Source organism: Camelus bactrianus, chromosome 6 (assembly GCF_048773025.1).
Source record: "Camelus bactrianus isolate YW-2024 breed Bactrian camel chromosome 6, ASM4877302v1, whole genome shotgun sequence".
Classification (NCBI taxonomy): Eukaryota; Metazoa; Chordata; class Mammalia; order Artiodactyla; family Camelidae; genus Camelus; species Camelus bactrianus.
Genome location: NC_133544.1, coordinates 1813908 through 1827718, shown reverse-complemented (window position 1 = coordinate 1827718; position 13811 = coordinate 1813908). Strand labels below are relative to the sequence as shown.

General features: G+C 51.1%; 1 protein-coding gene across 1 annotated transcript in view; it reads left to right on the top strand.

The window, feature by feature from the left end:
• TDRD9 (tudor domain containing 9) overlaps positions 1-13811 on the top strand; it is a 79230-nt gene that overhangs the window by 47622 nt on the left and 17797 nt on the right. The window contains exons 27-31 of the mRNA XM_074364909.1: positions 91-197; positions 718-814; positions 4475-4613; positions 7875-7993; positions 13103-13175. Of these exons, the coding sequence (XP_074221010.1) occupies positions 91-197; positions 718-814; positions 4475-4613; positions 7875-7993; positions 13103-13175 (535 nt within the window). The remainder of the gene's footprint in view (positions 1-90; positions 198-717; positions 815-4474; positions 4614-7874; positions 7994-13102; positions 13176-13811) is intronic.

Here is a 13811-nt window from a genome sequence, read left to right as displayed (position 1 = left end):
CTGTGGTTGCGTACTTGGCCGCCTGTGGGTCTGGCACATGCACTGCCTGGTCGGTGGGCGACCCGCTGCCTCCCCACAACCTCCTCTCAGGTGTGTGTGGATCGAGAAGGAGAGCATCAACTCTGTCGTCGTCAGCGACAGCCCTGAAGAACACCAGAGAGTGCTGGTCGCAGCCTCCCTGTCGGTCAACGCCACGGGTGAGTGGAGGCCGCCTGCTCCTGGCCTTGGCTCTGCTCCTCCTCCCGGGGCCCCAGGCATGGGAGCAGTTTGTCCTGGGATCAGAGAGCCACTGTACGTGTGCATGCTGTGTTATAGACCGTTTCCCAACTGTGTGGCGACGCAGGCTTGAGGGATGGGCACTGCCCCCGGTCCTGGCGTGCAGGGACGCGTAAAGTGGTGCCTTGGCCACGCGCTCGTTCGTCGTGCTTGCCTGCGGAGGACACGGGCCCAAGTTCCTGGTCCTGGGACAGACCCGATGGCCTAGGGGAAGAAAGGGAGACGAGTAACCCAACAGAGCCCGTCCCAGCGGGCGAGGGGCCAGACCGCGAGCCGAGGCACAGGGTCCCTCTCAGGGCGCTGCGGCTGCACCGGGGAGCGCTGTGCTACCTGGCATCTTGGGGGACATGTCCATGCGGGAAGGGCTGCCTGAGGGGGGCGGTGCTGGCCAGGTGGGGATGTCGCGCCCCTGACGCTGCTCTCCTGGTGCCTATGTGACAGGGTCCACGATGCTGCTGAGGGAGACCTCCCTGATGCCGCACATCCCCGGCCTCCTGGCCCTCCTCAGCATGCTGTTCACGCCAGTGATGGAGCTAAGGTATGGCGTGCTCACCCGCTCGGTGGGGGAGGACTCGGCGCCCCCCGACCTTGGAGGGGAAGTGCCCGCGGCGTCCACTGCATCAGCTGCTGGCCCTTTCCTGTGCTTCGTGTGCCTCCAGGAGGCTTTACTTCCTTCCCAGAGCTGCACTTGGACTTAGAAAGAGGCTCAGAGAGCTTACCAGGGTTCTCTTGGGAGTGTGAGTTAAAGTGGGGCAGGAGCGGTGAAACTGGAGGCAGAATTAAGGCTCAGGGTCAGCACGTGGTGATGGACACCCCATGGTCAGTGGGCCATAGATGTGAGTGCACTTTACGGTGGTGGCCGTGAGGTGGGAAGACAAACTGCAAGCGTTGGCAGCTCCCCTTGGCGCCAGGATCTCACGCCAGGGGCCTCCAGACACCTTGGTGGGGAGGGCCGCGTGGCAGCGTGAGCTCCGGGAGCGCCTGCCTTGGAGGCCACGGCTCCGCAGGGCTCTGATCTCAGCAGCAGGGTGTGCAGAGCACTCACTGCGGCCGAAGGCCTGATGGGCTTTGGCATGGGGGTCGGGGCAGGGAAGGAGGTCACGTGCGGCCGTTAGGAGCCCACGTCCTGGTGGGCAAGACGGAAGTGACCTTGGCCGTACTGAGTGAGGCCTCTGTGCACAGGAGGGGTGTGGGGTGCTCACCCCGTCCTCCGCTGTGGCCCCCTCTCCTCGTGGAGGGTGAGACCTGGAGGATGGAGGGCGTAAACCTGCGCTTTCCCCTCTGGCTGCTCTGACGGCCTTCTCGTCTCCAGCTGGACCGAACTCCTGCTTCGGTGCTTTTCTTTTAAATATAAGCTTCTTGAGGTTGTGACTAATACAGTATATTATTTTTAAATCTCCAAAGTGCAGGTGGTTAGGTGGTAGACACTCAAGAAATACTTAAATTTAAAATAGTATCTTTCTAGAAAAAAGTAAGTTTAATAGGCTTATATCAACAGTACGCAGTGCTTTGCACATAACTGATACTTTGTATTCATTCTGTCTCATTTAGTTTGAATGAGCCAAAACGGGACAGTTTATATGACAACGTCCATGAGAGTAGTTTCTCTGAGTCCTCAGGCCCAGCGCGGGGATCATCAGGAAAGGCAGACAGGGCCTGGGGGTGGGTTTTCATCCATACTCTGCGTCTGGTTAGTTGTGTGAGTTTTGTCGCTCCTGTGGAATCAGGAGCTACCATTTTTGAGATGAGTAGATGAGAGAGGCATTTGATCTGGGCGTGTGGCCTCCTGTGGCTCCCCAGTGTGGACCGGGCCTGGGGCCTGTCAGTGTCCTGGGTGTGCTCGCAGAAAGGGGTGTCCTTTGAGCCGTGGCCTCCCTGCTGCTGCCCGGGCGCCCCGCTGGACCTGGCTGCTGGCCACCGCATCGGTGGTGTCAGCCCGTCTCTGGTGCTGTGGCCGTCCTGTCCCGGTGGGCGGCAGTCCGACGGCCAAGGTGGTTCAGGAGGAAGGCGGTGGCAGCGGGGGCCAGGCGTGCACCTCCGAGGTCGCTGGTGGTCGAGGGGTGCAGGGAGAGGTGTCTGCGTGGTGACCACAGGGGCCGGCGCCCAGGGCTAGCGCGGGCGTCGGAGCGTCGCCAGGGCGGCCTGGGCAGGCGGGGAGCCTCGTTAGACTTCTCACGCTTGGCACGTGAGCGCCGTGCACATTGGCTACAAAGCATTGAACAGTGCTTCCTTCACATGCGAGTTTCAGACTGACTACCATTTAACTTCTGAGGAAGTGTGTTTCCTCATGTGGCTTGTGTGAAGAGTTCTGGAATATTAGCTTGCAGGAGAGGCTCCCGTTTTGCTTTAACAACTTTAAACATCATTTTCTGGAGCGGTGAGTCCTCCTGAGCGTCGCAGCCGTCAGCTTGTGCCAGCTGCAGCTCCCCTGCGCGCTGTTTCAGCGTGGCCGTCTGCCCTTGGCTGCACACTGTGTGGAGTGTGCTTGCTTTTGTTCCAGCCATGAGTGTTGCAGTCATAAATATGCTTTATAAAGGAGGTAAAAATCCACGTTCTCAGTGACTCTCAGGTTCACATCGGTACGTAGGATTCCTCGAAGAGAATTAAGCCTAGTGCTGTGGTTGCTTTACTGAGTTCAGACTCTGAGCAGCTGAGCAGAGAATGGCAGCCCCAGGTTGGATTGGGTCAGGTCAAGGCTGAGGCTTTCAGGACGGTCCTTGCTGCAGGGCCGGTGTTGCCACATGTGGGCAGCCAGGGGCGTCTCGGCGGCTGTCAGTGCGGCGGGGGCGACGGCGACGCGGGCAACGCGACGCGGCGTCTCATTGCTGTGGGGGGTCGCTCTTGTTCTTCATCTTGGTGACCTCTGGTTATTACTTCTGTTTTGGAAAGTTTTTATATAAATTGGAATAATAAAGTATACTCGTTAAAAATAACGTAGGGGAGCTTACTATTTAAAGAAGCATTTTGGTGACTGTTCTGTAAAGCAAATACTCAGCACCTGATTTGTAAGTCTGAATTCTGAGTCTCTTCTTAGAGTGAGATTCTCTTTTATCGTCATTAATGTGAAAAAAGGATGAGTTCATGTGTTTAGGACTAAGAAGGAAACTGTTTTTGTCCAGAGTATTTTCGTCAACATTTTATTGACCTAGATGATGGGAAAGGTCTGAGTTGATTAGGAGTCAAAGAAAACTACCCGACTGTGTAAAATGTGTTCAGTATGAATGTTCATTCACTTTGTATTTCTCTGTTGACCCTGAGACTTACACTGATGCCTGGGACATGAGAAGGGCCTCGTGAGTCAAGGGCTCTGGGGGACGTGGTGGGGGAGAGGGGGCTTCTGCTGGAGGAGCTGAGCTCCTTAGGCTGGAGAGAGGCCTGGGGGTGAGGGCGGTGGAGCCCAGCAGAGCCCGGCCAGGCCGGTGGCTCATCATGTCGCTGAGAATGCAGCAGAAGCCGCCGGGAGCCCTGAAGCAAGGACGGAAGCCTACTGGGCAGGTTTTGAAAAGCCAGCACTGTCTGCTGTTGTGCAGAACGCATGGGGAGAAGCAGGAGCAGGTGTGGGACATCCGTCAGGGAGCTATTGCGCAAGTCCAGGCGGGAAACGACGGTGGTTTGGATGAGGCTGGTGGTCACAGAGGTGGAGGGGCCAACAGATATGGGAAACCTGAGAAATGGAGAAGACAGGACTCAGGGTGGTTGGAGGGAAGCTGTGGGCTTTGTATCATTAGTGGGTGTAGTTGTTCTAGGGTGAGAGGCGGAGCACAAAGTCTTGTAAGCTTTTCCTAAGTGCCAGACTTCTTTCCCAGGTCGTAAACACGTGCATCACCCTAATAAGCCTGTAACTCATAGAAGGAGTTCAAAGGTAGGGGAAAACTAGTTGTGATAAAATACTCTTTATGTTGTCTCATGTACTGCAGTAAGAATTAGAAACTTAAATAATGGATTAGTAAAAATACTTAACTTACTGTCTTTACAACTATACACACACACACACACACACACACACACACTCTCTCTCTCTCTCTCTCTCTCTATTATTTCTAATAAAACTGGAAGAGAAAATGCAAAAATGAAATTAGTTGCTGTCCTAGAATTTAGAATGATTTTATTGGGCATTTTTATTGGTCAGTTCCTTTAACATTAAAACAGTGGCTTAACCATTTTGAAGTATTAACTTTTCTCCAAACTTTTCATTTAGGGTTGATCGAGAGGGAAAGTGTTACACTGGAGCCCTCTGTGGTTTGGGGTGGAGCCCGACCACAGGGGCCCCTGTCCTGCCGGAGCACGACATAGAGCTGGCGTTTGACGTGCAGCTCGGCGTGGAGGACGTCGTGGAGGTGAGAGCAGTGGTTCATCGCTGCGTGGTGGCTCCTCCTCTGCCTTGTTTGCCAAGACACCCGTTAGGAGAGCACGTGTCTGACACGGTGCTTCAGACGGAGTTGCACCCTGCTGGTCTTGGAGGTGCCCGCCCTCCCCGCCCGGCCTGTGTTGCTCACTGTTCCGTGTCATGTAGCTTCCTGACAGTGCTACGCTCTCTGATTTTCTCCTTTGGTGGAGTTTGTAGATGAAACACCAAAAGCACGATCTGTGAAAGGAAAAACTGAGAGGTTAGACTTAATCGAAATTAAAAACTTTTGCTTTGCTAAAGACCCTGTTAAAAGGATGAAAAGACAGGCTACGTACTAGGAGGAAATATTTGCAAATATGTATCTGAGAAAGAGCTTTTATCCATAATATATAAGGAACTCTTAAAACTCAATAATAAAATAAGCAACTAGATTAAAATATGTATGGCAAAAAGCAAATGAAAAGACGCTCAACATCATGTCATTAGGAAAATGCAAATTAAGATCACAGTGACATAACCTCTCAGAATGGCTAAAGAAAAAATAAAAACCTGAAAATAACCATTGCCAGTGAGGATGTGGAGCAACAGGAACTCTGTTAATGCTGGTGGGAATGCGAATGAAGCTCCTATTTTGGAAGATAAGATTCTTCAAAGTTCAGCACATACCTACCATAAGACCCAGCAATCCGACTGTTAAGTGTTTATCCAAGAGATTTGAAAACTTACACCCACGTAAAACCTGTTTGTGAATACTGATGGCAGCATTCATAATTCATAGTCGCTAGAAACTGGAAGCAACCAAGATATCCTTCAGCAGGGGAAAGGACAAACCAACCGTGGTGCATCCACGCCCGGCCATGAAAAGGAGTGGGCAGTTGATTCACGCAGCAACATGAGTGAGTCTTACGTGCACGTTGCTGCATGAGCAAGGCCCGCGCTCGGGCTGGGAACGGTGTGGTTCTCTTCCTGTGACACTCTGGGAGAGGCCAGAGCATAGATTCGTGATGCCTGCGGGTGGAGGGGTGGTGGGCTGCAGAGAGTCCCACGGGCTGGAGAGGACACAGCTGCTCTGTGTGTCAGGGTTTTGTCAGCACCCTGGCCTGCCCCCGTGAAAGAGTGGGGCTCTCATAAATGCAGTCATCATCCCCCTCCCCCCAGGATCGGGGGATAACTGTGCACTGAAAGGGTGGGGAGCAGCTTTGGCAAGGCTCTGTCGCAGGCAGATAGAGCTGCACAGAAGCCCTTCCTCTGTAGCTGCGCTTGATGTACTGGGCTGGACTAATAAGTAGCTGGACGTGAGCACTGGGCACTGGGGGTGGGCCAGGAAGGCGGGCCGGAACCGGCCCTGTGGCACCGGTGAGTGGGGGACACCGTTCAGTGCAAATGCCTGTTTATCGGCACGTCCGTGCACAGCTGGGTGGGTGTGCGTGCACGTGGTCGCACACACGCACTTGTATTACCCTGCTCTCTGAGGGCCAGGAACGGCGACATCCCAGCAGCCCTGAACAAACCCAGTGGCCAGGTTGTGGTTTCTGATAGGATTTTCCAGTGAAAGGAACCAGGGCTCCTTGGAGAAGTGGCTTTGTCTAGGGTTGGACAAAGGAGATACAGACTAAGCCTGGAGCTGCTTGCAGTGCCGGGAGGTAAAGATGTGCTCAGAAGACGTGTCACAGGGACGCAGGAGCTCCCAGTGGCCAGAGCTGGCACAGCTAGAGCAACAGAACGAGCAACTGCTGTGTGGGTTCGTGACGCAATCATCCACGTGTCCACAGGGCTGTAAACAAGTGCCTGCGCGAACGGAAGGGGAGGGAGGGCAGGTCCTGCACACACGAGGCCCCAGCGGCGCCCGTGCCCCCCCGGGGGCAGGGCCTCCTCTTCCCTGGCCTGCGGGTGTGGGTGGGCCAGCCTGAGCGAGGGGCTTCCGCTGAGCCTGGCAGACCCTGCGCAGCGAGGTGCCCTGTCGTGATGACGGCACACACACCCCAGTGGGAGATGCTGAGGAGGCTCCTCTCAGGGGCTCTCCCCCGACTTTGCCACCCCAGGCGAATCATGAGGAAAGTGCCGCACCAGCCCAGACGGGGGCATCCTGCAGAACTCCTGACTGCAACTCCTCAGAACCGTCCAGGACAGAAAGACAAGAGAAGGCTGAGAAACTGTCCTGGCCCAGAGGAGACCTGGGGGAGGTGACAGCGGGTGCAGTGTGGTGCCTGTGTCCGGCCCAGGGACAGAAAGAGGATGCGGAGGAGAGCTGCCAGGTTCCCGTCGAGCTGGAGTCCAGTGCGTAGCTGTGCACCAAAGTCGGCCTCTCGGCTGTGACAGGCGTTCCCGGGGGCGGGTGGGGCTCTGCCGGGAGCTTGGACTACCCCAAGTGGAGGGTTTATGAGAACCCCCGACACGGGCAGGTAAGGAAATGGGTGCTGTGCCCGTGGGGGCGACACTCCTCAGGGTTCAACGGGCCACACGGACGAGTGGCAGCAGGGCCGCAGGGGTGAGAGGGTGAAGGGGGCCAGTTACGCGGGGGCGGATGGTCCCCAGACTCACGGGGCCATCGCTTTGCAGCGCAAGTGCTGAGTTGCTCTGCCGCACGCCTGGTGCTGGCACCTCGCTTCCCACCAGTTTTGCCTCGGCTGAGACACAGAGTTGGGGGAGTACGTGGTCATCCCTCGGCACCCATGGGGGCTGGTTCCAGGGTCCCCAGGCACTCAAGTCCCTTATGAAAGGGGGTGTAGTGTGTGCATGTGACCTGTGCACACCCTCCCATGTGCTTTAAATCGCGTCTAGGTCGCTTGTAGTGCCTAATACGGTGGAAATGCTGTATGAATAGTTGCCAGCGCGTGGCAAATTCAAGTTCTGCTTTTTCGAAACTTCTGGGATTTTTTCCTGAATTATCTGGTCCAGGCTTGGTTGAATCCACAGATGCAAGGAATCCGTTCCTTGGTATGTGATACAAGTAGATTTTGAACTGTGTAACCCATCAGTTAAACTTCTACTTTAAAATGTAATAGTTTAAAAAGTGTGCTTATGCTGAAAAGTCTGAACCTTTCTTGCTGAATTGTATTTTTTCTGTTGTTACTGCTTCTTAAATTATGATAGTGGTTATTGATGTTATTTGTGTTGTTTTAATAATTTGTTCCGGAAACCCTACTGATGATAATCATACGAATATGAATGTGAATGCTTATGAATTAATGATACGTGGAATGAAATTCAGTTACGGTAGAAGCATGAGTACTTGTGTTGTCATTTACAGGTTAATATTCTCAGGGCCGCTGTTAACAAGCTGGCATGTGACGGACCACATGGACCCAAGCGTCTTGGGCCTGAAGGGATCGCACAGTTGCAGGATGACGCGCGTCAGAAACTTCTGGGGTGAGCTGAGTGATGACATGGGTTTCCCTCCTTCCTTGCGGTCAGCTGCCTTAGCTGTCTGGACTGTGAGTGCTCTGAGCTGTGTGTGATGTGCCGGGTAGGGCGTCTGGAGTGGGGTTCCAGTGCGGGAGGCGGTGTCCAGGAGGCGGCAGCTCATGGGAGAGCAGCCAGCTCTGTCCTGGGTGCCCGCGTCCAACAGGACACAGTGGGCACGTGCGGTGTGGGTGATTTGAGGAAAATGTAGTAGAGAGACCCTTTCAAACAGCACAGGCAGGGCAGAGGGAAACTGTGGTGGGCTGTGCAGTGCCCACAGGTAACAGTGGGCGCCTTGGGCCAAAGGAGGCAGTGGGGCCTGGGGTGGGGGATGTGTGGAGAGGACCACCTGCTGGGACCTGGCCCCTCTACTAAGCTTCCCCCAGGAAGGTGGTCTGGTGATAAGCATCCTGCCCCACCCTCACCACTCGCCGGACTCCCTAGGACAGGGGCCTCGTTGGTGCAGCCCACGAGCCCAGGTCAGCCTGGACAGCTAGAGGAGGCCGAGGAGAGTAGATGGGGTCGTGGAGGATCAAGCTAGAAGGCTCCCGGTGTGTGCGGCCCTGCACCCTGTCTCACCGCCCTCCCAGGCCAGTGGCAACTCCTTCCTTGCCTAGAACAGTGTCCTGTGCTGCCGGGAGGAGAGCTGTGTGAGAGCGGGTGAGAGAGGGATTAAATATACAGAGCTGCCTTAGTGACTGTGAGAAAGGCTGATTTTCGTTTTCTCTCTTCATTTTTTACGTAAAAATATTTTTACGCGAACTTTGTGTTGATATTAACACACGTAAAGTGTGTTCGCACACAGTGAATGCGCCAAGTGACCTGCACTTGGATGGAAACCATGTTATAAAAACATTCAAAGTGCTTCTAAAACTAAAAGAAATCCACCCAAAATGCATATGGGAAGGAGCGGAAAGTCAACGAGATGCCAGATGCTGCCCGTTCTTGCACAGCTGTGCCTGGCAGCGCAGGACCGTGACCTGCTCCGCTGCTTCTCCTCACAGCCCCGCCCAGCGAGGTGACTGCGTCCTGAGCGGTTAGGTCGTAGACGGGGCAGGGGATTTGGGTGGCAGTTCAGGGCTTTCAGTAAGTTTGTAGTTCTGCTAACCATCACCACATCTCAGTTTTATAGTATTTCTATCATCCCCACAAGTTCACTTGTAAATATTTTAAAACTGAATCATGGAGATAGTTACACACTCTGTAAGTTTACCAAGATTATTAAGTTGTGTCCTTTAATTAACTTCTGGTATATAAATTATACCTCATTGAAGCTGTTTTTAAAAACATAAGTTCTTCCTGCCCATTTGTAAGCAACTCCTGTTCCCACCCCCAATTCCAGGCAACCACTGACCCGCTTTCTGTCTCTCTAGACAGGCCTTCTCTGAGAGTTTTACATACATAGCCTAGTGTTTTCTTCAACAAATCTGGCTGCTTTCGTTTTGCATAATATGTTTGAGGTTCCTCCGTGTTGTAACACGTTTGTTCTTTTTAATGACTGAATAATACTCCACTGTTTGTACCTGCCACGTTTTGTATATCCATTCACCAGTTGATGAGATATTTGGGTTGTTTCCAGTATTTGGCTGTTGTGAATAATGCTACTATAAAAAGCCATGTGAAGTCTGTGTGTGAACATATATTCTCTTCCCTCTTGGGCAGATGTGTAGAAGTAGAACTGGTAGGTTGTGTGGTAAGTTTATGTTAATTTTTTAAGAAATGGACAAACTTTCCCAAAGTGATTCCCACATTATAGCCCCACTGGCAACTTGTGACAGTCCCAGTTTGTGCGCCTCTGTGCCGGCACTGATATTGCCAGTGCACTCTTCATTGTCAGTCTGGTGGAATTATGGCAGTACCTCAGTGTGGTTTTACTTTGCACCCTTTAAGGGCTGATGATACAGAGCATCTTTTTATCTCCTCATTAACCAGTCATACACCTTTTCTCATACACCTTTGCCTGGTTTTTTAATTGGGTTGTCATCTTACTACTGAGTTGTGGAAATTCTTTATAAATTCTAGCTAAGTCTCTTATGAATATGTAACTTGCAGACATTTTCCATGTCTTCTTGATTGTCTTTTCATTTTCTTAATGACGTCTTCTGAAGAACACACGTTTCTAATTTGGATGATGTCTCCTTTATCTTTCTTGAATGGATTATGCTTTTGGTGTTAAATTTGAAAAATCTTTGCTAAACAAGGTCACAAATGTTTTCTCCTCTGTTTTCCTCTAACTCTTATATTTCCTTCTTGTATTTACGTCTTTGATCCATTCTGAGATGACATTTGTAGATGGTGTGAGATGTAAGAGTCTTAAGTTCACTTTTTTTCCACATATGAACATCCAGGTGTTACAACATCATTTTATGAAGAGCTGCCTTTCCCCCCGTTGAATTGCCTTGGCACCTGTCAGAAGTCATTGGCCGTAAATGTAAAGGCTTATTTCTGGGCTTCCTATTTTGTTCTGTTGATTTATGTCTGTCTTTAATAGTAAGTCTTCAAATGGAGGGTATCAGTCCTCAGATTCTGTTCTCCGAAATTGTTTTTACTGTTCTAGATCCTTTTCCATATAAATTTAGGATCTGCTTGTCAGTGTCTCTGACAAGCCTTGCAAGAACTGGGGATAGGGATTGTACTGACTCTGTAGATCAGTTTGAGGAGAATTGCCACCTTAACAGCATTGACTTGTCCAATCCATGGAAACAGAGTGTCTGTCAAGTATCCTGTAATTTCTCTTTAATGCTTTTTTATGGCTTCCAGGGTGCAAATCTTGCACTTTTATTAAATTATTTCTAAATATTTTAGTCTTTATTGATGCTACTGTGAGCTAAATTTTCTTAATTTTTAGGTTGTTCGTTACTGGAAACGAACAAGTGCTTTTTACGTGCTGGTCTTTTACCCTGTGGCCTGTTACACCTGCTCATTAGTGCTGGTGGTTGTGTGGGTTCTTTAGAAATTCCTGCATTCAGGATCACATCTGTGGGAGAGAGTTTTACTCCTTCCTTTCCAATCTGTATGTCCAGAATTCCTTTTTCTTGTTGTTCTAACGCTGGCTGGAACCCTCGGAACTGAGCTGGGTAGCAGTGGTGAGAGCGCAGTGGTGAAAGCCTCTGCCTGCCTTGTTCCCAGTGCTACAGAGCAGGTGCTCAGCCCTCACCGCTGAGTGTGGTGGGAGCTGGGATGCTTGTAGAGGCTCTCTGTCGGGCTGAAGGGGTCCCTGTCGGCCCCGGTTTGCCGGGAGCTCTACCAGGAGAGGGGTCGCGTCCCGCCAAGCGCTCTCCCTGCATCTAGGGGATGACCGTGCCTTTCCTTTCTCTCTTCTCTTACCCGATTCATGGTGGCGTATCAGTCGCTTCTCAGGCGTTAACACTAACCTTGTGTTCCTGGGATGAACACCACATGCGATGTAATTCTTTTTATGAACTTGCTTGCTACGTGTTTTTGCTAAGAGTTTCCCATCTGTGTTCACGAGGGTTACTGGGTTCTGGTTCTCTCGTGATGTCTCTGTTGCATCGGAGTCAGGCATGCTGGCCTTGTAGGGTGAGTTAGGGAGCATCTCCTGTTACTTTCTGAAGGAGCCTGTGTATTTGATGGAATTTACCAGTGAAGCCATTTGAGCTTGGAACTTCTCTTTGTGGGGAGATTTTAAATTACAGATGCAATTTCCTGTGTTTCAGGTCTAGTAAGATTTTCTGTTTCTTTTTAAGTCAGTTTTGGTAATTTGTGTCTTTCCAGAAATTTGCTCATTTCATTTAAATAGACTAATTTATTGGCATAAAGTTGTTCAGAATCTCTTTTTTATAATTCTTTTCTTTTCTGTACGGTTCATAGTTATGGCCCTTCTTTTTTTTTTTTTTTTTTGCTTCAGATTTGAATCATGTGTATCTCTTCTCTTTTTTCGTGGTTAGCTTAGCTAAAGTTTATCAACTAACGTTTGTTTTGTTCATTTACTTCCCCGCCCAGTGGTTATCCTTTTTCTGTTTCGTTGATGTTCACTCTTATAATTACTATTCCCTTACTTCAGATTACCTTGGGTTTAATTTGCTCTTCTTCTAGAGTTCAGGCAATTTTGAACTCTTCCCTGGCTCTTACTTTTCGCCAGGGCTTTCCCTCCAGTCCGCCAGGGCCGCGTGGAGAGCCCTCGCAGCCTCCCAGCCTCCCAGCCTCCCAGCCTCCGTGGTACCCTCACTTCCAGGCTCTCCGTCTTGCGTTTCTGGATTGTCCTTCTGTCTGCTGCTGGCCGCGGGCGGGGCCATGGCCGAAGGCTCGCAGAGCTGTGGGCTTTCTCTGTTTATTGCCTGCTGAGTTTGCTGTTTTTACTGACAGTGCTGCCAGGCATGAGGGCTTTTACCCTCTAGTCCAAGTCAAGTAAACTCAGCCTGGCAGTGAAGGTGTTGTCTGCATGGCCAGCCTGGCCCTGGGACACTGGGGGGCCAGGTTGAGCCGGCACGGTGGGCGTAGGTGGTGGTGAGAGTAGCCGCGAGCAAGAATCCAGACTCCGCTGTCCTTCCCTGGAGGTCAGCAGTTTTTCCTGAATGAATACTTCTGAACTTGTCTGATTTTGGTTAATATCCTGAGCCTTCAGATGGGCTTTTTGGACGGTTTTGTTTAGTTTTCTAGTTGTTTGGGGCGGAGGTGCAGGGAGACGTGCGGACCTCTTTACTCTCTCGTTACTAGAATTCTCTGTCTCTGCCTCTTTATGCTGATAGTATTCCCAGCTTCTCCTGTATGAGTAAGTGACAGAAAAAGATCCTGTTACATTTCCCAGAACCTGGCTAAGTGATGCAGCGAAGTGTGGTTGTGGGGCAGTGTCCACGGGTCACTGAGCCAGCACCCAGGACAGTGTGGGGCTTATAGACCTGCTCTGCTCCATTTTTTTCTGTTTTTGAATGTTTAGTGGATTAAAATAGTCTCTGATCATAACTACATAAATTTTCACCTTTGAAAAACTTACTGGAGTTAGAATTCTGAGGGACGGTATATAGGATTTAAAATTCTTTTTAAAAACCACAGTAGTGTTTTCAATTACTAATAATACAATTAAGATAACTTAAACTCTCTTTCTTTAAATTTTAGTTTGTTCTGTCAGTTGAAACCAAGAGAGAGAATTGTCCCTAAGTGGCATGAAAAGCCGTATGAGTGGAATCAGGTGAGTGAGAGCAGCCTGCCGCCAGGACCGAAGGGAACAGGTGCGCCGTGAACTCGGGGTCTCCGGAAAAGGGTCGGTGGAGGCTGCTGGGAGAGCGGAAAGAGGCTGGTGGCAGAGAGGTGGTTCTGTTGGTTAAGGGGGCGATGTCACAGACCCCACAGGTGGCTTGTATCCATTCATTTTAGATAAAACAGGTGCGAGTGTCTGGATGAGCTTTTAGGTACATTGGTGGTTGTCTTAGTTTGCAACGTACCATTGCCTGGGTAGCTCACACAGCAGAGATCGGGGTACCAGTGTGGCTGAGGTCCAGTGAGGGCTGTCCTCTGGCTGGGAGCCCTCCACCTTCCCATGGGGTCCTCATGTGGCAGAGGGAGTGGGGACGAGCTCCCTGGTGTCTCTTCTCATCAGGCACGAATCCTATCATGAATGCCTCCCTCGTGACCTCTAACTGCAGTGACCTCCCAGAGGCCCCGCCCCTGAAGACCATCATGGTGGGGATTTGCTCTTCAGTGTGTGACTCTGGGGGACACAGTTCAGTCCACAGCAGTTGTGAAGTAGGGCAGGGCCCTACCTATCTCTAAGGTTTAAAAAATAGAGTAAAATGTGATTTCAGGGAAAGGAACTCAGGGAGGAATT